General features: G+C 45.9%; 1 protein-coding gene across 2 annotated transcripts in view; it reads left to right on the top strand.

The window, feature by feature from the left end:
- The window catches only part of TTYH3 (tweety family member 3), a 74,872-nt gene that overhangs the window by 35,330 nt on the left and 17,419 nt on the right, over positions 1-22,123 (top strand). For both annotated transcript variants that reach the window (XM_063413956.1, XM_063413955.1), the window contains exons 2-8: positions 1,652-1,821; positions 9,910-10,021; positions 10,637-10,857; positions 11,637-11,732; positions 14,210-14,282; positions 14,629-14,704; positions 20,961-21,016. In XM_063413956.1, coding sequence (XP_063270026.1) covers positions 1,652-1,821; positions 9,910-10,021; positions 10,637-10,857; positions 11,637-11,732; positions 14,210-14,282; positions 14,629-14,704; positions 20,961-21,016 — 804 coding nt within the window. The remainder of the gene's footprint in view (positions 1-1,651; positions 1,822-9,909; positions 10,022-10,636; positions 10,858-11,636; positions 11,733-14,209; positions 14,283-14,628; positions 14,705-20,960; positions 21,017-22,123) is intronic.

Genomic DNA, 22,123 nt, shown 5'->3' with positions numbered 1-22,123 from the left:
GAGGGTCTGTGGTAGAGCACTGGGGTTTGTTTATTTTCTATTATATATTATATTTCTATATATATGTATTTTTAATATATAAATAAATAAAATTATATAATATATGTATTAAAAATCATAATAAAAATATTTTAAAATAACTGGTGTGTGCACCTCATTATGTGTGGCTGGCGTTTCTTGGCTGGGAAGGACCTTGCCAGGATAATCACCCAGCAGGGAGCACCTATGGAGCAGAGAAGGGGGAAAGAGAAGCCTACAGAGAGCAAGTTCCTACCAGACCCTGTTAGGAACGTCACCAGTTGTGAAACCTCTTCACTTTAATCTCAGCATTCTTTGTTGTACTCCTTTTGATCAGAAGGAAGTTATTGTTTTAATCAGGAGGAAGCATATAAATGTTCTTTAGGGAATTTCTGCATGGGGAGGAAAAGAGATAGTGGTCTGAAAACTCAAGTCTTTGTTCTAGGTTAGCTGATATAGATCTATGTCTGCATTCCCAATATTGGGGCAGCATCAAGTGACTTGGACTCTCTCCAGATATTTAAATAATTTCTAGTAAGTTGGCATTCGTCACCACTAACAAGGATTTATCAAAAAAACCTTATGGATAAAATTGCATCCTCTTGGTTAATTCATGCAGGTGGGAAAATGTGGCTAGATACGGTGTTGGAATGGATTCACTTTTTAAAATTTTATTTTATTTAACAGAATTGGTTTTCAATTTTGGATTCTTTGAATAAAAATAAACTGGAAGCGAGTTAAACACTTGCAACTTCCCTTTCCTCCCAGGAACATGACTAGAAATAGGTATAATTCACACTAACTCAACTTGTGACTGCTTCAAGTGTGTCTGTAGCATCCACTTTTGTTGTACCTATATATGTGGATGGTATATGGAGGGGCTCAGCATTTATTCTAGGTCTACCTTGAACAGAAGCATTGCTTGGGGATTGATTTTTAAAAAAAAATGTATGTATAATAAATTCCACCCCCTTCCAAACCCACTCATGCACTTGGATTTCTAATGAATAAGCCTGCATATTTATTCATGAAGATTAAAAAGCTGTACAGATAGAGGCAGCTGGCTGAATATTTTTTTTTATTATTTTTGTTCTCTAAATCTGCTGACCTGTGATCAGTAGTAAAGAGGAAACCCTCTGATTAACTCAGGCTTTTTGCAGACTGGGACAGACAAAATGGCTCAGCTATTTACTGCTGAGGTACAGAATGTGGTTTTGTTGAGTGGGATGGAGAGAGGGGAGCGAGTGAGACAAAAAAATCACCTGTTTATATTTTAAAAATGTGCCAAACACACAAAGTGACTTGTTTTCAAGGTGTGCTTTGCAGAGTCCTCAAACACTCCTGGCTGGCCTCCCCTGCCATGGCTAGATGTGACACCCATCTGTAATGGTTTTGTGTTCACCTGTTAATGTTTGCCAAATTTGGCTCAGTGGTCTGAGTGTTTGTCCTTTTCCCTCTGTGAGACAGGATCAGGAGCAAAGCAAAGCAGGCCCAACCTCAAAGGTAGAAAGACAGCTTTATTAACAGACACCGAAAGAAGAAAATGAGAATCAAATTAACAGGTCCTCGCAGGGCTACAGAGAACTGTTTTTTCCGAGCTGTGCTAACCCGTGCCACCCTCTGTGCCCTGCAGGCCCTGCTGCTGCTGGGTGGCGTGGCTCTCTCCTGCCTGGCTCTGGACCTGCTCTTCCTCCTCTTCTACTCCTTCTGGCTGTGCTGCCGCCACCGCAAGAGCGAGGAGCACCTCAACGCCGACTGCTGCTGCACGGCCTGGTGCGTCATCATCGCCACCCTCGTCTGCAGGTACGGGCCCTTGGTGTCACCTTTGGACTGTGTCACTGTGCCCCAGCCAACGGCAAGAGCTAGATAAAGGAGGGCTACTGCACTGTAACCAACCATATTTCCTGAAAGGTGCATGCTAAACACGTGGATAAGATAGAGACACCAATCAAATAATGCCCGATGGTGTGAACGGCAATTTTAGAATGTGTAAGTGTAGCTTAATATCACTGTGAGCCTAGCCAGAAAGACACACTGGAGCTGGAGATCTGGGGCGATCAGAGCAGCAGGGCAGAAGGGCCTGCCTTGTTTATTCTTCCTGTTTTATACCTCTAGCAAGGTGACCATGGATTGGAGAGTGGGCATCCCCACCTCTGACCCACATTGGTCAAGGAGGCTGTCATTCAACCTCCCCTTCTCTTGGAGGAGGAGTTCATAACAATGGCAACATTTACGAAACATTTAGAAGGAGCATGAGAAGCTGCACACTTCTACTTTAGTATGAATGCTCAGCAAACTAGGAAAATCTCATGGTGACAGCTTAATGTAAAAAATAAATGTTTTCTGCCTGATCATATTGGTTGGTCATCCAGAAGTCCTGAGCTCCCACCACAGCACCAGGGCACCATCCCCATCCTCTGGTGTGTCCTGCCTCACGTCTGTGGGAACTGAAAAAGCAGAGGGCTTTCACAGCCTTGCAATAAGCTTGTTGAAGGAATTTCCCACACCCAAGCAAATGTTTTCTATCTAAGGTGAAAGGGTTTCAGTTTCACCTTAGGAGTGTTAAGGGAAAAACACTAGAAGTTTCTGTGCTCTCCTGGCCACAATTCTCAGTGCCAAGACAAAAACATCGATTGGTCTCTTTAGCTGTTTCTCAGAAATGTAGTTATCTTCTCTTGGGCTGTTTGCCAAAAAACCCACCTAAATCATTCAGTACTTAAGGGACAGCACAAGGCTTCTCGGTGGCAATCTCAGGGTGTTGTAGCAGGTGCAAAAGTGGATTGCCCTACACTGTGCACAGCTTTTGTTCTTTTGTATTCTTTTCTTCTTTAATTAAAACCTTTTTGCTTTTACAAGACACTCCTGACCATGCTGTCCCACAAATTATTTTAAGCCATTTATGTGAGGTGCTGGACACATTCAGAGTGTATTGAACCCTCATGAAGCTGAAAACATCTGGATGAGAATTTCAATATAAGCTTACATAGATAGAAGTTTGAAACAGAATTGAGTTTTAGACCTTGAGATATTTGGAGCGTAGAAAGTTTCTGAGCTACAAAAAATACAGAACAAGCAACTATTGTATGTTGTAAGGTGTACGTGTAGTGTTTAGTAATTGACTTAAGTAGACACTTGTAAAGTTTTAGCATTAGCCTGTTGGCTAAAAAACTTTTAAAAGACCTTGTAACAAAGAGAACTTTGTCTTCTGTTGTTATACCATGAGTTTTACCATCTTTTATGTCTCTACCGCCACTGAAACTGATAATGAAATAAAAAACCCCATTCAATGATCAGTGATTAGATCCAACACACATCCTCACACCTCAAATGCTCTGCCTCTCCTTGGTGCATGCTGGCAATAATCCCTCTTTCCATTCCATGTATGTATGTTTTTAAATGTCTGTAATACATCTCCTTCCTTTCTACCGCTTGCAGAGCTGCCTGGTGGTTTGAGCCATGTGAAAAGGAATAGTTAATGCCCTGCTCTTTGATACTCTTCAAGTGATAAATCAAGGACCCCCCGTCCTTGGGAGCTTATCGCTTAAACAGGATGGATACAGCTGAAATATTTATCAGGTCTAAGCGCAGATTTCTCAGAGCCTGGTGTCCAAAAAGAATCACTGTGTGTGGGAGAGTAGATTAGGAAGAAAGAGTCACAGATGATTCTTTTGGGTTTGGAAGTATCAGAGTTTGACTGGAGGAAATGTTCAGATTTTGTAGCCTGCTGCATTTTGTTATCTGGACTAAGGTGCCATCTCCAAGGGCTGCTAGTAATGGTGCCAGGGTCAGGAGTGTTTCCTGTTATGACTGAGCAAAGGAAGGTTTGGGAGGTGAAGTGGAGAGAAGGGTTGCTGAAAACCAAGAAAAGAATCAGTCATTAGTGCAGAACGGGTGCAGGAGAATTGAAAAGGAGATAATTTCCTAGAAAGTGGATGATGGGGTATCTGAAAGCAGGGACATGTTTGCAGATATGGAAGGGAGGAGCTCTGATCTTGTTCTGGCTTGGGCAGAATGAGTCCTCTGGATGTGTGCCCTGTGTCGGGCACTTTCCAATTTGCATTTCTTTCCAATTCCAAGCACCATCCATGTGGTCTCTGTGGGTCTGGCAGGTCTGGGAGCAGCCCCCTGCTCAGAGAGGAGGGAGCAGTGAGATGATTGTCTTTGGCAGTGCCCTGTGGCTCAGTTTCTGCATTCTCCTGCTGGAAGGTGGTGGCTGTGCTGTGCTGTGTGACCCCTGTGGAGGTGAGGTGTTCCTTGAGGGCCAGGCTCAGCTGCTGGTGCATCCTGTGTTTGCTCTTTCGAGGCACTCACTCAAGAGAACAGCAAACCCTGGAAGTGTTGGAACAAACAGTGCAGAGCAGACACTCCGTGGTGAGTTTAGCAGCTGGGGGTGGATTTCCTGTGGAAGCAGAGGCTGAGGAGCAGACCTTGTGCAGCAGCCAGTGCTGCTGGGTTTGCAAGGAGCTCTTCCACACTTTTCTGTGTGCACATAGGTGCCTGGGGTGGAAAGGCAAACTGTGGGACAACTTGCAGAGAAGAAATCTCAGCCTCATTCACCTTTATTTTAGTGATCTTAAGAGCTTCAGCTGCATCCATTCCAATCCACCGAGAGCACTGTGGTCCTAACCTTTTTTTTACAGAAGCTCTGGCTGATGCTATTTATAGTTGTGCTGCTGCTACAGGCCCTTGTTAGCTATTGTTATGCAGCAAATGTGACCCAGGCAGCTGCTGCCCTGTGGTAGCTGTGTTTGTTTTTGATTGCAGAAAGGGTGAGAAGGAGGTATTCTGCACTTCTCTGAGAGCATATGTGAGATAATTTAAAATTGGAAGGGCAGCGTATAAATTCTGGTAAACTTGATGTGACTCTGTCAAATCCACAAGCTGGCAAGATGCTTAGGCTTCCTCCAAATCTGAACCACTGCTTCTCATCCTTGGTGTACAATTTGTTTCTGCAAGTATTAAATGCAGAACCATACAACTAAGGTTCACAAGGTTCTATCTGAACCTACAGCGACACTGGATGATCATTTTCCTTTACTTTTTAATTAGTTGTTTAATTTCCTCTCTGAAATCAGCGTGCTTGAGCAAGAGCAGGTTGGCACCATCATGGTGAGGAAGGTGCTGTCCAAGAGCTGCTGCTCCCCTGCAGGGCTGAGGTTGGTTTTCTGCCTCTGGATGCCACAGTGCCCTCGAGGCAGTGTCTCTTGGCACTCTGTGCTCAGTCTGTGCCTGGGAATGCAGGTACAGCTCCAGCTGTTGGGATCTACCTGGGGCTTCCTGCTAGCACTGACTAATGATTAACCCAGTGGATCTGTCCTGTCCTAGCCCAGCTGAGTGCCACACGTGCCAGAAGGGCCAGACCAGCTCTGCTAATGGGGTAAAAGGCTGTTCTGAGCCCCTGCCTGGCAGTTCTGTGGCTCTGTTTGGGTGCTGAGGCAGCGAGAGGCTCCAACCAGCAGCAGGTCTGGTCTGTCTGAGCACTTGGAAGGGGACTATTGTCCTACTAGCTGAGAGCTGGTTAACTCTGCTTGAGTCCCTGCTCCTCTGGGTGCCCCAGCCCCAGGGGGAGCTGTTTGTGCTCTGAGTGCTGCTGTGTGCTGGCATTGCTGTTTCCTAATAGCTCACAACAGGGAGAAAGCTGAGGCAGCAGAGCCAGAACTGGTTAACAGGAGCTCTCCAACAAAATGTCTCTAATGAGTCTTCCCAGTTGCTCTAGCCACAAAGCTGCAGGAATGCTTAGCCTAGATTTTTTTGTTAATACTTCAGTTCTGGTCCTTACCAATTTTGAATGGTTTCTGTGGATGGGGAGTTGTCCTATAAACCATCTCACCCACTGGTTAGATGACCCTAATTCTCCCAGAAGGGCCCTCAGCTCTGAAGGTGAGGAGAAAGCTTTGTGGAGAGGGTATCAGAAGGAAATGGGTGCAAATAAATGGTAAAAACTTGTTTTATCAAGTGCCAGTAATAGCACTTCCCCCTGGTGCGAAAGTGCAAGGTGGTAATTAGGCAGACAAATTAACATTCCTCCTGAGAACTTGAAGTCTAAAAAGGGCTCTTCTTATGAAGTTCCTGTAATTAAGGATGACTTGGTGTAGTTAGATTATTCATTTCTAAGGATGTGATGTGCATGGCTAGTGCTCATCTCTCCAGACTGGTGTCTGGGTACCCAGAGGGTCACAGTGTGTGTGTGGGTACTGCAGCAGGAGGATCTCACCACTGGAAAGCACACACATCCTCTCTGTGTCAGATTAATGCTCTCATGTTCAGCTTGTGTAAATGCAGAATACTCTTTTTTGGTTTTTTGCAGGTCACGTTGCAAACAAATTCAGAATTACACTTGATTGGTGCTTCTGGTTCTTTACCTTGGTGTCCAAAGCCCGTGTGATTCTTGCACACAAACCATGGGAAAGCTCTCCACACTTGAATTCCTTGAGTCTTGCTGAGAAGTGATGCTGTAGTGTGTACAGCCTGCAGGAGTTTAGATGACACTGCTGTATCTGTAGGAAAAAGCAGAAATCCTGCTGTGCCCCTCTTCCATCTCACTTGTACAAGTCTTAGAAGAGCTTGTAGAGCTCTGTGTCCCTGGTGGTGATAGCCTTAAGCTCCAAATGCAATGTTTTCTTGACTTAAATAAGTGGGTTTCTTAAAACTTACTCAAAACTGTTGAGTAGCCAAGTGGCCAAAGTGCAGTGTTGAATAGCAGGAGCAACTTTTTCGATGGCCTGTAAGACTGTGATAGATTGATTTTTAGGGATTTTATTCAAAAATATGAGAGAGAGGGAAAGCAGAGGGGTGGTGGTGGTAGTGAATTGGAGGAGACTGACAAAGGTAGGTTTGGGAGGAGGAATTGAGGATGGATTTGGGAGGGGAGAGGGGTGTGTGCACTCGAAGGGGAGTGCAACAGAAGCAAGACTGGCAGAAATAGATATGACTTTCCTATAGAAGCACTGAAAATGTGTTGGAGTATCTTCCAGAGGGTGCTAGGGTGGAAAAGAGCTGTGTTCTTCAGGAATGCTGTTCCTGTCTCCAGGCTGTGTGACAGAAATACATCCACTGGGTGATGGTTTTGTCATCCTGTACTGGGAGATGGATCTGCTGTATCTTAGGCTAGTGTGCCTTCCGGGGCTTGTGCAAGAAGCCTTGTGATTTATCATGACCTCAAGGACTTACGCTGTTGGGTTAAGATGAGTTGATCTATTTTTATTTTCAAAGAATGCTCTTAAATAGAAGGAGCCCCTCTGTTTCCCTTTAATCATATAAAAGGTAGTTAAAAACTAGTGTAAATCCTTAAATCTGCTTTAAACAATAGCAACTCATATCAGTGTGTGTGTGGGGGCAGGGATTTGAAACAACTGTTGGGTTTAGATGAAGCCAAATGCAAGGAGAGCTAAGCAGCAGCAGTTCCCCCTGCCTGCCCCTCAGCTCTGCCCCCTCCTCGGGCACTGCTGCCCCCAGCCCGGGCTTGGGGACAGATTCCTTCCCTCTCTGCCCTGCTAGAAAGGGGAAGAGCCACAAAAGCTCCTAGGGGAAGGGCTGGCTGTGTAAGTGGCCCCTGCTAGCACAGGGTGTGACTGCAGAGCTGCCTTTGCAGGGCAGGAATGGAATAATTAACGCTTCGTGTGTCACTCGCAGCAAAATGTGTGAGCCTCACGTCTGGAGGAGTTTATTGCTTGGATTAAATGGCTTTTATCCCGATTGTCGTGCTGTAGTGTTTTCTTTCAGGAGCAGTGGCTGTGCCTGGAGGGCAGTGGGAGCTGTGGTTTGTACTGGGCAGGATGGGAAGCCTGTGGAAAACTGCCGGGGTGGATCTGCCTCCAGCAGGACAACGAGTTTAAATTCACTTGTTTGTATTGCCAGCACCTCACAGTGGAACCTGGGAGTAAACTGGTCTGTGCAGCATCCCCAAGGACAAGGGTACATTGCTGTACTCCAGAGCGCTGTTTTTGAGCCTTTCCCACCAAAACTGTGCCACTGTGCTGGGAATACTGAGAGCCAAGCAAGAGATTTTGGGCACTTACCAAGCCTTTGCTGAAAGAATAGGCTTCTAGTAGCTGAATAGAAATTGCTCGCTAATTAAAGGGGTCAGATCTGCCTATTCAATGTCAAGAATGTTCTGGAATTTATTTGGTGCCTACGGTAGAAACAAGTGTTAATGTTTTCTGCAGCTCAGGAGGCTGAAAGGGTCCGTGTGAATTTCTTTGCTCTGATAAGACAAGGAGAAATCTAAGCCAGGGTTTTGTAATTTCTGTGATGGGGTGCCTTATCCTGGGCATGGCTCTGCATCTGTAATCTCTGCTTCAGGGGGAGGGGGGAGTGTGGCTTTTTTCTCCCTTCCACCCCCGTGCACCCCAGGCATGTGTTATCAAGCTCTGATAATAGCTGCAACCAGGGAGGAATGCAGAGGGCTTTTCTCTCTTTAGTTATCAGCATAATTTGAATTAGGAAAATGTTTGAGGAATGGTGTTCCTGGAGAAAGAGACCCATTTCTTTTATTAATGCTAAATATTTAGTTACATAGCTGCTGCCTCTCTTTGTGTTTATGAAGGCTGCCTCTTGTCCCTAGAAGACTCCTCAGCTGAGGTTTTTATGGGCCAAGCTCTCTATAATTTATGGAGATTCAATTGCTGGAAAAAGCATGAGGCTGACACAGATTTTCCTAGTGGATCTGCTTCCAGATCATGATCTTTGCTTCTCTTTCTTGTCACGTACGAGGAGAGATGTGACCAGGTGAACTGCATTGTTCTGCTCACTCTTTAGAAGCAGAGCCCAGGAGAAGAGGAATGGATGTGTCTTCCTGCAGGAGAGGAGCAAGAGCAGGAACAGAACACAAAGTTTTTGTGAAGGAACTAAAGGTTTCATCCAGAATAAGTTTAGATTTACAACAGGATTGTCACCACCACCTTCCTTTGACAGCCACAAACACAACCTTGGTGTCTTGAGAACCTTCCTAGAAAAGGTCCTGGGTGCTCTCTAAATATAACATAGGAACAGAAAAACTGTGCCTTGGTAAGGTTGGTTTGCCCTGAGTTTAGATGTGTGGTCCCTTCACAAGTTCTTTCCTCCTCTATTATTAGGAAATATGGGCTTGGGAAGAGGAACTGTGAGTTCCTGCAGAGATCTCTTAATAGAAGAGGCATTGCTGACTTGCATGAGATAATCCTCTGGTTCCAACTCATTTACAGGATCTTCCTCCTTTAAGTGAGGCTTAAGCTAATATGGTTTCCTTCATAATTGGGACAGACTGATATGTGTGGACAATTATAGAAAATCAGCTGATAGGTGGTAATTTGCTAAACAGCTGGAGTTGAATTGTGTCTGCGAGTTTGAAATTTGCTTGCCTTAAAAATAAATAAGCCTTTTGTCCCAGTAAATTGTTAAGCCTCCCTTCCCAACACTCTAAATCAGTGTGACAGAAATGTTTCTATATGGCAAGATAAATCAAGATAATGCTCATAGATATTTCACAGGGTAGAGAAGAGGGCATGCAAAATGTATCTGGAGGAACCACCACCACGGGCAAGCAGTCAAAGCAAGCTCTTTGTGTCCTGCTTTAAAAAAATGTAACAAAACAATCTGTATTTCATGTCCAGAGAAGGCCCCAGCACAGCAATGGCAGCTCTCACAGGAGCCACTGGATGGATTTCTGCTTGTCCAGGCTGGACTTGAGCTCCCAAACAGTTCTCTAACAGATTTTTGTTATTGTACCATGAATGAAATGCTCTTGTGTTCTTGTTGTGTTTTGTTGTGACCCCAGCTCTCTTTGGGAGGGAGCGCCTTCCCTTCTCGTGGAACACTGGTGTGGCCACCCCGTGCTCTGTAGCCACCAACCCTGTGTCACACACTTGCCTTTGAGCCTCACCTCTGCCCTTTGGTGCTTTTCCTTCTCGGCAGTGCTGGCATTGCTGTGGGATTCTACGGGAATGGGGAGACCAGCGACGGCATCCACCGGCTGACGTACTCGCTGCGCCACGCCAACCGCACCGTGGCTGGCGTCCAGGACAGGGTGAGCACCCCAAAAACGGGGCCAGCAGCCTCAGCCAGCCCCTGTCCTCCTGATCTGGCTGTGCCCGTGTCTCTTCCTGTCTTCTCTTCATTTCTGGGCTTGGAGTTGTGCTAAAATTTCTATTAGCAGCAGCGGGGTGATTTCTTCCGCTTGTCTAAAAATAACGGAGCTAACACAGATTGTTAAGGGGAGCCTTCTCTTTGCTAGGTTTAAAAACAGCTTGTGATCAGCTCTCTCTTCCACACCCGGAAGAGGAGGCAGGCCGAAGCAGACAAATCTTAGTAAAATGTGGCATTTCAGTACCACTGGTTGTTCCTGTGCTATCTTTAATTTCATGGTATCACCTGCAACCCTGACGGCTGCAGAATGTGTGCAAGTGTTAAGGCTCAGCTGAGGTGCCACCATTGGACTACCTGGAAACAATCTCCCTATAGATGCTTTTAAATTGCTTTTGAGGGGTAAGCAGTCTGAGCCTCTTAAGACAGAGGCCTGGTAATCTAGAAGCTGCCCATGGCTTGCTAGTAAGAATAAATTCCCTTTTCACTTCCTTGGCTTCCTGTTCTTTAATCATTTTTTCAGATTTGTTTATCCCCCTTTTTCTTTCCCATGCTGTAGGTACTGGACACTGCAGTGGCCCTGAACCAAACAGTGGAACCCAACTTGCTCGTGCTGGAGGAGATGTTCAAGAAGCAGACAGACCACCTGCACATTGTCCAGAAACTGCAAAGCCTCTTGGATGACCTGGTCAGGCAAACGACTGAGATCCCCTTTTGGAAGAATGACGAGCTGTCTCTGGAGGAGCTGGCAATTCAGATTGACCTCTATGACTGGTACAGGTGTGTAGCATGCTGGAGTGCAGTGGTTGGAGCATCTGCTTTGGCTTGCTCTGCAGAAATGGTGTTCATTCTCTGGGTGGCTGAGCCAAAGGCTCTGTGTATTGCTGCAGGTGCTCTTGGCCCACAGAACTGATTTATTTCTTACTGCAGGACTGCATTCAGTTTAAATCAAAATGCACAGCTTCCTTTCCTTAAGTGTCTTTATTACCAACTGATGAGAAATTTATTCTCAACATGCAAAACCTGTAGTTTGTGTTCTAGCACTGGGGGAAAAAACAGCCCCAGATAGAGCTTCTGCTCTGTCCTAATAAGTGCATATGAACACATTAAATAGAGTAGAAAATGACACTAGTTCTCTAAGTTAATACCACAGCCTAACATTCCTTCTATTTAACATATTAAATAAGAGATTGCATCAGATGTATTCCACAAAAGAAAACCCCTATCCAAACATCTGGAATAAATAACTGAAGCATTTCCTAACAAATATCTAGGAAGTTCAAGGAGCTGCAGTGCCTTTTCTTCCTCTGATGATGACCAGTGCATATAACATCACACTAGAAAACACCATCACTCTCATTTCTCGACAGCTGCTTGCTCTAAGCATGTTGTGTAAATGCTTTTACCTGCCTCAACTTCCAATCCCACAAATATCAGAGCTCTCTGAAGATTAGTCTTTGGAGGTGGTTGTGGAGAAGAGAAGAACTGACCCAGAAGTCACAACAGCTTCTTGCTCTGTGCTTTTTCCACCCCAGATTTCCCTTTTTTGTTTTGTGCAGGTGGCTGGGATACCTGGGCCTGCTCCTGTTCAATGTCCTGATATGTTTGCTGGTGCTCTTTGGGCTCATCAGGAACTCCAGAGCCATTCTCGTGGGGTGAGTCTTGACCTCGGGACAGGGCACAAGGGAAGCTGAATGCAAGTGCCTGCTAGGGGGAACCTCTGCCTGTTGTCAGCTGATGTCAAGGACATCTGAAACTCAACATCTTCCACTTCCCTCTGAGTAGGGAGGCACTGCAGAGTGTGGCTCTGTGGGAATAGTTCAGGCTTCATACAAGAACCTCACAGGGAGGTTCTTGAGCTACAGAATGCAATGCTGCTGGTGCTCATTGCCCTCTCTTCAAAGGTGAGGGACCCACCCAGGCTCTCTGCTTTCCACTGGGTGCCATTGGAAACCTCCATTTGCTGGTAGACAATAACATGGACATCCTTCCTTAAAATTACAGGCTTTAAAAGTCTCCTCTTGATTCTGTGCAGTTGGGAAGGTATTTGTTAATTGATGACAAGCACTGCATGTGTCTGCACTACCTGCAGCATTGCCTTCTGTGTCACTGTCTGCTCCCCTTACCTGGGGCTGTCACACCTGAGGAAATGTTAAACTGAGAACAAGCAAGGGTTTGCAGTTATGAGAAGGAGTCTTGTTGCCATGGTACTGCAATGTTAATGCATGGCTGTTTCTCAAAAGCACTGAAAATGGCCCATTCCAGGAAAAAACCTCTCCCTGTCTTGTAGCTTGGCATATTTGGCAGAGATCCTGGTATCATAAACACAGTGACAGTTTGAGAACTGACATGGCCAAGGGTTTATCCTGCTTCGTGGTGATGCCATTAATAATTGCAATGTGTATCCAGATTTATTATTTACCAGATGATTTCATACCTGGCAGGTTGCACAGACAAAAGTCCAAGTGTACACACAGATGGCAAACCCAGGGTTTAAATTAGAATCTCATTTCCCTTTAGCCAGAAGTTCATATTAAGGCATTCCCTAAAGGGAGCACATGGCATAAAAAACCAAGTGTATCACAGCCAGGCAAGATGGTGAAATGCCAGTTTTAGATCTTTTAGCCAAGCAATCAGTTACTGACCCAGTCATCTTCATTTAAAGTAAAACAACAAATGTGTCTTATTGATTAACATGCTCAGCTGGAGGCACCAAGCTGTGTTGTCCTTATGTCATAAACCCACAGAACCTTGCTGATCCATGGCTGATAATTTTTGCATCCATTTGGAAAAGGCATAATAAAGTCTTTAGTGTTTCATTTCAGAGTGCAGCACAGATGTCAGTCTGGTGAAACTCCCTCACTTCTGCAAGACGAGGGGCATAGATCCATTCACAGAATAGGAATTATTTGGAATTAAAATAAGTTAGTAAACTGAGGGATATGTTTGGTGTTTTTTTAATGGAGACCCATAGGTTTATTTTTTTAAAGCTCTAGTATTCAGTGAGACAAACGTAGCAGAAAAAAAGATATGTCCCTTCCTCACAGAGATGATTGTACTAGGTTTGAATAAAGAATGTCTTGGTTATGAACAGGTTTTTGTATTGTTCAGGGTGTGGGTGGGAAGGGATCTACTTATGTTTCAAAGCTTGAGGGGAAAAAGCATCCCTAAGAGAGCAAGCCAGTGTCTCTTTACTTTGAAGATAGAAACAGATAAAATGAAACTCCTTATTAGTCTGCAGCCCTGTACCTGAGGGAGCTGAGGAGCATTATAGCCTAAATATCTCTACCACTCATACTGACAGCAAGGGTGAGGAGTTAATGTGCTGGCTGGGAAGTGCAAAAGCCTTTTCCAAGAGTGTGTACTCCTGAGTGTCACTGAGCACTGCTCTGTCATTGCTCTGACAGGTCCCACTATTTCTGACAGTAATGAGGCCCGGCTGTCAGAGCAGAGCTTGGGATCTGTGCAGAGATGGACTCTCTTGGCAGTGGCAGGCACCTGAGCTGCAGTTCCTGGGTGTCTGCAGGTGACTGTGCTGTCCTGCAGCTCTGTGGGATGCTTGGGTGCTGTTCAGTGCACCAGCTGGGAACCAGGGTGTCCTAACAGGGTCTGTGCTCCCTCCCACCATCTGTAGCCATACAGAGCTTACACCCAACAACCTCATTTATTGTAGACACAGCAGAGATTTCCCCAGTTTGGGATCTGTATGGTTTTGTGGGGTTTTCTTGTTTAGCATATTTTTCTTTGGGTGTCTTTAGACCTGGAAAATGAAGTCCAGAATGGGAACAATGAAAGTGATGAGGCTGTAGTCAACCTCCTGCCTCCCCTGCAGCCACCTCTGTGTCTTTGTGCCTTTGGTGTCCCTGCTAGAAGCAGGAGAATGCTTTGCTCCCCTACTTCTCCCTTCCCTGTAGCTCCAGGGCAGGCAATGTGGTAACCAACAGCTGGATATGAACTTCTCTGGTTGCTGCAGCCCGTGACATCTAAAAGAGGATTGTTTATCTGAACATACAGTCAGTGGCTGACAATTTCTTAGGTTTGGCAATTTCTTTGGACCACAAATAATATATCTAGTGAAAGGAACAGCTTGAAATCAGAGCTGCTGCATCTGCCATCTGTCTGTCTCCCACAGGGTGTGCTTGCTTGGGGTGTTTGCCCTGATTGTCAGCTGGGGATCCCTGGGCCTGGAGCTGGCTGTCGCCGTGGTAAGTGGCTCACATCCAAATCCCATTCACCCTTTGCTGCAGGTTTAGCAGACACCAGATTAATGCTGTGCTGTGCCTGTTGTACAGCATATCCTCATCCAAGTAACTGTGCTAGCAATTTCCATCTAGGAAAAGCCCAGAGCTGCTCCTTCTCCGTGGTGTGGTTGCTGGTACTCCAGCACTGCTGTGGTTGTGTAAAGCAGCGCTGCTGGGGATGGTGATGAGAGACTTCAGCACCTGAAACACCCCTAGAATACAAGATTCCCTGATGTTAACCTGGCTCAACTGCTCTTTGATGCTGCTGTGCTTTGATATTCCCTTTGCCTTTTGTCTTCCATCTTTCCAGGGCTCCAGTGACTTCTGCATCGACCCCGATGCTTATGTCTCCAAGGTGGTTGAGGAGAACGCAGTGCTCAGTGCTGGTGAGTGCTGGGGCTGGCCTTGGCACGGGGCTCTGCAGCTGTCACACAGGAGCAGGGCAGTGACAGAGGGTTCGAGGCTGTGTTTGAAACAGAGGAGCTGGCATACAGGGGGAAACAAAACTAGTGGAGCCCTGGAAAAACAGCATTCTGGTCAGAGGTGTGAATGTATGCATCAGAACCACCTTCAGAACCTTTCTCCTGCCTTGGCCCTTAGGTGGAAATAACTGATAAAATGGAATAACAGAAGTCCCTGGATTAGTGGATTATTTTGCTTTAAATGTGGCACTCTTGAGTCTAGTTCTCCTCTGTATGTGACAGGACTGTGGCAGTAGCAGTGTGCAGTTTGAGTTGTCATTTTTAAAACTTGCTCTTGGGTCTGCATTTCTGAATCTACCTATTTTTATATCTGTTATCAACAGTTTATATATAAGTTTTTTCTCTTAATGGTGGCTGTAAATAGTAGCCTCTTTGAAGGGTAAGTGAATGGAAACAGCCACAAAGATGTATGAATTTCCCTTTCCATTATAAATGCAGTATTTTGACTGCTTTGTGTATCCTGTTCCACTTAAAGCATGTGCCTGCACCTCAGTGCTCACAAGCACTGATATATTTGGGGTTTGTTGCTCCTAATTTAGGCTGAAGTGGTTGGTGAGGTGAGGGGTGCCTCCAGTTTGAACCTCAGTGGGGCCAAGATGACATTCAGAACCATGGCTTAACAAAAAGGAGATTGGGTGCCTGCCAACAGAGATACAATAATGAAAAGGAAAAGTATTTTTAGGACTGAGTTTGTTGCTTAGTTTACAAAGTTAACTTTTTTTTTCCCTGCCTTCTCTTCCCCAGTAGCTCCTTTATGTAGTTCTGTGTGTAATAAAACACAAATAGGCAATGACAGTGATTTGTAAAAGGACTTGCATTGTTTCTGGTTCTGATTTGGTGGAACCAGAGAGCTTTTGCTGTGTGTGCAGAAGCTCTGTGCTTAGCCAAACGCTGTCTCTCACTGTGCAACTGGTAGGAAATTAGGTATGTAGCTGTGGCTGAGGATGCAGGGATTGGAAACAATAAAAAACATAAATGTCTGGAGGCAGAATGTAGTATAAAAGAATATGTACAGGTTGATATTACAACTCTACATCTTATTTTTGGAGTGCCTTATTTATTGCCTTTGTGGGAAAGAGATGACAGAGCCAGGCAGCTCTCTTGGCAACAGAGAAATGTGGTGAGGGAAGAGAATGAGTGTTTAGCATAGGATGAGAATCCTCTCTTGGCTGTGAAGGTGACAGAGATGAGCCTTCAGGTGCCTAGCTGGTTTCCTGGTTTCTCAAGGAGGCAAGTGGATCAGTGAGGCAAAGGGGAAATACGTGATGCTGCTGCCAGCTGTGTGCTGTGACAATTTGGTAACCCAGATTAGCTCTGGAGGTGGTTTGATAACAATCAGATTGACCCTGGGAAGCTCCAGAAAGGCTCCTTTGTGCTGCTTGTCCCTCTCAGCTGTCCTTGGCTGGGGCTGCTGTGGTTTTGCATTGAGCAGAGGGGCTCCTCTGGAGGCTGGCAGGGACGCAGGGCTGACATCCCAGCCCTCCTCCTGCATTCCCCAGCAGGGACAGGTGGCTCCCTGGGGGACAGCAGGCTCTGCTTCTGCAGCACCACCACAGAACAGTTGTTAAAGCTCCATAAATAACACTGAATGGGTCTGAGGGAAACGGGGAAGAGGAGGAAGAGGAGGAAGAGCAGGTGCTGCCGCAGTGGCCCCTCTGTGGGCACTGAGTGTGTCAGCTCCTGCTGCCAGGCACCCTGGAGCACTGCTGAGCACCTTCCCCTTTCTCCAGGAGGAAATCTGTCCAACTTCTGAGCCTGCCATGGCACCAGGCAGCTGGTTGGGAGATGATTGAATCTCCTGTCTTCCCATGTGGGTTTTCACTGCTGTGTCACAGTTTGTGATGGGGAAGTTATGGAAATAGCTCTTGGTCCTCAATCTTGAGACCTTCCCGTGCATCTGAACAGGAGGAAAAATGATGACATGAGGACTGCAGTGTGGCAATTACACTTTAATGCCAATAAAACCTCTTCCAAAGGCTGGAATAAGTCTTGGTATCCCTTGGATAATGGTAGCAGCTGCTTTGTGATCAGCTGAGCCATACGTACCAGAGTGATGAGCTCCAGGAGACAGGGACAGCCAGCTGGGAGCCAGCATCCCTGCTGTCCTCAAAGGAAGGGGCTCTCCTTGAAAGCCCCTGGTTCTAGTGCTTTGTGCCCTCTGGGTTGCTGTCTCTGCTTTTTGGATGATGCTCTCCACCTTTAACAGCAGTTACACACACTAAAACAGTCAGCAGCTCACTAAAAGAGTGTGAGTGGCTGGAGGGGCTCAGGTAGATCGTGGGAGAAGAATCCATGGGGAGTTATCACAGATGTAGGAACCACATTTGCTGTGAGGATCACTCCAGCTGAAGCTGGGCTGAGGGTCTTGCTGAGGTATCTGGTCTGGCATGCTGGGCTGGGTGCTGCCATCTAATTTTAAGGATATGAGAACCAACAAGTGATCCTAAGAAGCTTGGTAGTGCTGGGTCATTTTTTTCTCTTTAATCACTATTTTTAGTTGCTGTTGTTACACACAATGTATTGGAAGGTTCTCTATGCTCTGACATTCAGCTTGGGACTGAGTCATCCATATTTGCAATGTGTTTTTTGCTGCTGCTGGTTGTAGTTTTCATAGAAAAATAACAGAGTTGAATACTGGGCAACTAGTATGTTAATATTCTTGTTTATGTATTAACTGCTGCTTTCAAATCTAAATGGAATTAATGGAGCTGAGAATAATCTGATTAAGTGCATTATTACTGTCATGTTTTTAGCTAGAGACGTTCTTGTTTTACAGATAAAATGTGCTGCATTAAAAAAATGATGGGGGAAGAAAAGGGAGGCAAAGAACTTTATTGCGGGTTTCTGGGAGAAGGAAATACTTAAATAATTTTGCAGAATAGGCTGATGTATGTGCCTAACTCACCCTGTATTCATTAACTGAGATAAAGGCAATGGAATTGAGCAGTGCCTCTATAATCAGCTCCTGCTGCTAGTAAAAGGACTTGGTGCAGCCAAGATGTTTATTTTCAAAGCAGGAGGCCATCTTCTAGTCCCATTCTTTTTCACTGATATTATGTTATTATCTGATGACTTGTTGCATAAAATTAAGTAAAAAGGCACAATCTTTCTAAACAACAGGAAGAGCTTTCTCCAGGTCCTCTCACCAGAAATCTGCATGGTGAACAGCCACTCTCCTCATCCGAGGGAGCAGTGCCCCTCAGGGGATGGATAATGGAGCCTTTCAGCTGTGGTCCAGCCCAGCTGCTCAGATCAAGCAGGAAGGGTTCTTGTCGTGCCCAGCCTCCTCACTGGCCTCCCACTGATGCAATCTCAGCTTGGAAATCCAGAGCTGAAAAAACCAAAGGGCTGCAGCATCCCCACCTCTGCTTCCTCTCCAGGAGCGAGATCAGCACAAAACCTCTGCTGGGGCAGTGGTGTCTGCACAGTTATTGCCTGAGCTCAGAGCACACTGCAGGAAAGGGTTTGCCCAAAGAAGAGAATCCTGCTGAGCTGATGTTGGCATTGAGAACTGTTCTCCTGCCTGGTGTTGTTGGACTCCTGATTAGCAGAAAGCTCTGAGGGGAGGGCAAATGGGGCAGTTACAAGCTCTTTACTTTTACCAATACAAGGATAGGACGTATCAGAGAAATTAAATATTATCCAGACACCTCCCTTTGCTGTCAGACTGGTGCCTTGGGGGAACAAACCTCCTGGTGGAGAATGTTACCTGGGCAAGAAACTGCAGCCAGAAGACACCTACAGAACTACAGCCTTCCTTTGACACCCCACAGGTGCTTTCTCTGGTGACTGAACCCACAGAGAGAGCCTCATCTGGGTGTACAAAATGAGCACTGCTAAGAGAATGTTCAATTAGAGATGAGGGAGAGCTGGGAAAAGCTGTTCTAGGTGTGAGGAAATTTTTTTTGGAGCTAGGATCTTTTTTTCTCATTGCTCTCTACAGACCTCACTGCCTTTTGGCAGGTGCATAATACCATTTTTGCATTTTGGCTGGGCTTTGAAGTGAGTAGTAGGTCTCCATGGTTGCAGAAGCAGTAAGTAGCTGTAGCAGCTGAAGCTGTCTTTAGTAGGAAGCTCTACTTTCCTTTCTAGGAAAAACAGACTTTGCAAAAATAAAGCATTTTAGGTAGTTCCCCTCCTTGCCTTCTGCTCCCACAGTGCCTGTGCACCAAGAGTGAGTCAGGAGTGCTGCTAGCAACAGCAGGCATGGGCAGCTGCAGATGTGACCCTGCCTAACCCTTCTGCTATGAGCTAGATTGCCTAAAGGCCAGCTTCAAAAATCACATCAACCTTTAGGAATATTCCTTGAGAGGAAAATGCACCAGAAAGATAATTATAGAAAGAAATTGCCTGGAGCTGTTAGCAAAGGATGGATTCATGTAAGCTGTTTTCTGGTCAGAAATATGAGATTTGGTGATGTGCAGGATGGCCTCCACCAGGTTTAAAACAGATCCTGCTCTTTTCCTGGTGGCAGGGGACATGGTCCTGTTCATTTCCAGGCTTTGCAGTATGGGATCACCTGAAGGCAGCTCCACTGCCTGTTGTAGCCGTGGATTTAAAGCACCACATCTCGGGTTCAGTGCAGGGAAAGCTGCTCCTGATGGCTGTGCCATTTTGGGAAGCGTGTTTTATGTAGTGTCACACTTGTCAGCAGCAAAGCCAGTGCTACACAGTGAATCCTTGCTGATCCTGCCTTCCAGGGTGAAGCAAGGCAAGCACTTATTACACTGGGCTGCTTTTTGCTTCACTTATAACCACCAATCTTTATCCTGAGCTTACAAGCTGCAAACTATGATATCAGGAGCTCTCATCTCTAATCTGCCCACCAGGGATGATCCAGAAGGCCCTCAAGAAACATTTCTGGAGCTCTGCATTAGCAGAATGTCATGCAACTTATTGCATTTACACAGGCAATGCAAACTTGATACCACTGTGGGAGCTTAAGAGAAATTTTCAGTGGTTTGTTGGTTTAAAATAAATAGGTGACAAGATCAGAGCTCCTTTGGTCACCATGTGTGAAGCTGTGGGTTGCTGTTCTCTCAGTGCAGGTGTGTTTTAATCCATTTGCACACAGCCATTGTGTGTGATTTATGAGCTGGGGAGGAGCAGCCCTTTCCTTGGCCCAGTGCTTGTGGACAGTCACTTCTGTGCCCAAAGTGAGGCACAAAGCAGTCCTTGCTGCCCTCCTGCCTGCCCAGAATTTGCTAATTGCTGTTTGCAGGCTTGATTGGGGAGAAGTTAAGTCTTCCCAGAGCAGGAGTCGGTGGGAGGGAGATGGAGCAGCTGGCAGGAGCTGCCCCAGAGTAGGCTAATGAATTATAAATAAGAGCTGTCAGGTTGCATTGCCAGCACTCAGGGGCTGACAGGCTGTGTTGTAGCACTCGGTCTCCAGCGTGCTGCCTTGCCCAAAGGTGCATTCAATATTGATGGGAAGTGTGGCAGAGTCAGGATGCAGTCAGGTCTGCTTCCTTCACGGCTCCGCTTGCTTCTGGTTGTGCCTTTTACTGATTTCTGAGCTGGGACTCATCAGGATGGCTGTGCAGCCTGGAATGTGCATTACTGAAAGTCACAGACAGAAGATTAAAAAGAGTGGAGGAAAAGATGCTGGTGGAGGGGGGAATGCAGAGGGTTTGTGTGTTTTAGGGCTTTTGTAGTCTTTACCATGCCAACATCACCCTTGATTTTGCTGAGCTGGCATGCTCATATTCATCTGAAGAGGAACTGTAAATGTTTGAGGAATAATCTAAAAAGGCATTTGGATGATCAAGTCTCTCAGAGCTTCCCTTCCTTGAAACCATTATTGAGGATGGCAGGGGAAAGCCTGGTATTTGTAATTTGTGTGTGCTGGCAGTTGATGCAGTGTGGTAGAGGGCTCCTGAGGGCACCAGGCTGGTTGGAATGAGGAGGAACACAGCTGTGTCTTCAAACAAATGGAGCTGTTAGGAGAGCACAGGAACAGCCTTATCTGGAAGTTTATGAGTATGTCTTCACTGTAGTGTAGTTGAACTTGTCCTAGACTGATGTCTCAGGTTTATGTGATGGATAGTGCCAACTTCTAAATAAAACTTCTGTGCTCCATCTAACTTTAAGTGGAGCAGAGCCACACTGCAAAGCTGGAATGGCACATCTGGCCTGACTTTCTCCTCTTGTGTCTCCACAGAGACTCTCCGCTATTACATGACCTGCAGTGCTGGCTACCCCAACCCTTTCCAGCAGGTGAGTGTGAGCACCCTGACTCCTTCCCCCCTGCCTCTCCTCACCCTGCAGGGCGCAGATGAAGTGCCCTTGGTACCAGCAGGCAGCCAGTTCCAGGGAGTTTGCTTCAGGGAGTGCTCTGGCTGTTGGTGAAGCTTTGGCAGATAATTCCCAGCCGTGCAGGAGGTGGCACTGTGATTTAGGGAGGAGTTTTTTCCAATTTCATCACTACCTGCACAGCTCCAGGTCCAGGACACTCCCTTGGAAGGGCGTGTGTGTAATGTGGTGTGTAATGGCTTTGTTGGTGGTACCTCTGTTTACCAGGCACTGTGGAGACACAGCACCACAATTAATGCCAGGTTGGGAAACTCTGTAATTCCCCCTTTGAATCTCTTCTTGAAGTTTCTTTTGGGTTAAACAGTGATAACACTCCACTCCCAAAATGCAGTAGCTTCTGTGGGTGAAGGAGTGTTTTTCATAGATGCCTCTTACAAACCTTTGAACATCCAAGGGATTTATCCTGAAGTATAAATGTGAGTCATTATTCTTTTGTGTGGGGGCAGAAGAACAGCACCTGGGCCTTTTCCAAATTTTGTCGTGTGCATCAGAGGCCAGAACAGGCCCACACCACCCACCATTTGGCAGACACCAGCTGCTTCACCGTTTATATTTAGGATTTTTTCAAAATCTTGTGTTCCTCTGTTTTAAAGGGTGGGGTAAGAACACTTCAGGCTGTGGTTTGATGCACCTCTGCCATCTGTTGCATTTCTGGTTGCTCTGTGTACTCCCTGACATGCTGTTGCATGTGAAATTCTCATGGTGCTTTAAAGGGATGTGAAGGCTGCACCTTAATACAAACAACTTCTAGTTAGCATTATGTCTTTTTCATCCATCTGATTCAGTAAAAAATCCAGCTGTGTTCTGTGGTGAGAACTTGAGTGCTTTGTGTCCTTTCTTTCTCCTTCCCTTCTGTCCTAGAGCCAGCCCCAGCTGTGTGTACATTTTTGTGTATGTATTTTGTTCTTTGTTTGTGGTTTTGTGTTCTTTGGGGATTTTTTTTTTCTTTTCTTCCCTTCTCCTCTTCTCTCTGTCTGTACTTCTTCCAGTTTGCTAAAAGTCAAACTTAAC

The sequence above is a fragment of the Prinia subflava genome, chromosome 17 (genome assembly GCF_021018805.1).
Source record: "Prinia subflava isolate CZ2003 ecotype Zambia chromosome 17, Cam_Psub_1.2, whole genome shotgun sequence".
Classification (NCBI taxonomy): Eukaryota; Metazoa; Chordata; class Aves; order Passeriformes; family Cisticolidae; genus Prinia; species Prinia subflava.
Note: the sequence above shows the minus strand (reverse complement) of the source record. Positions and strands in the feature narration are given on the sequence as shown.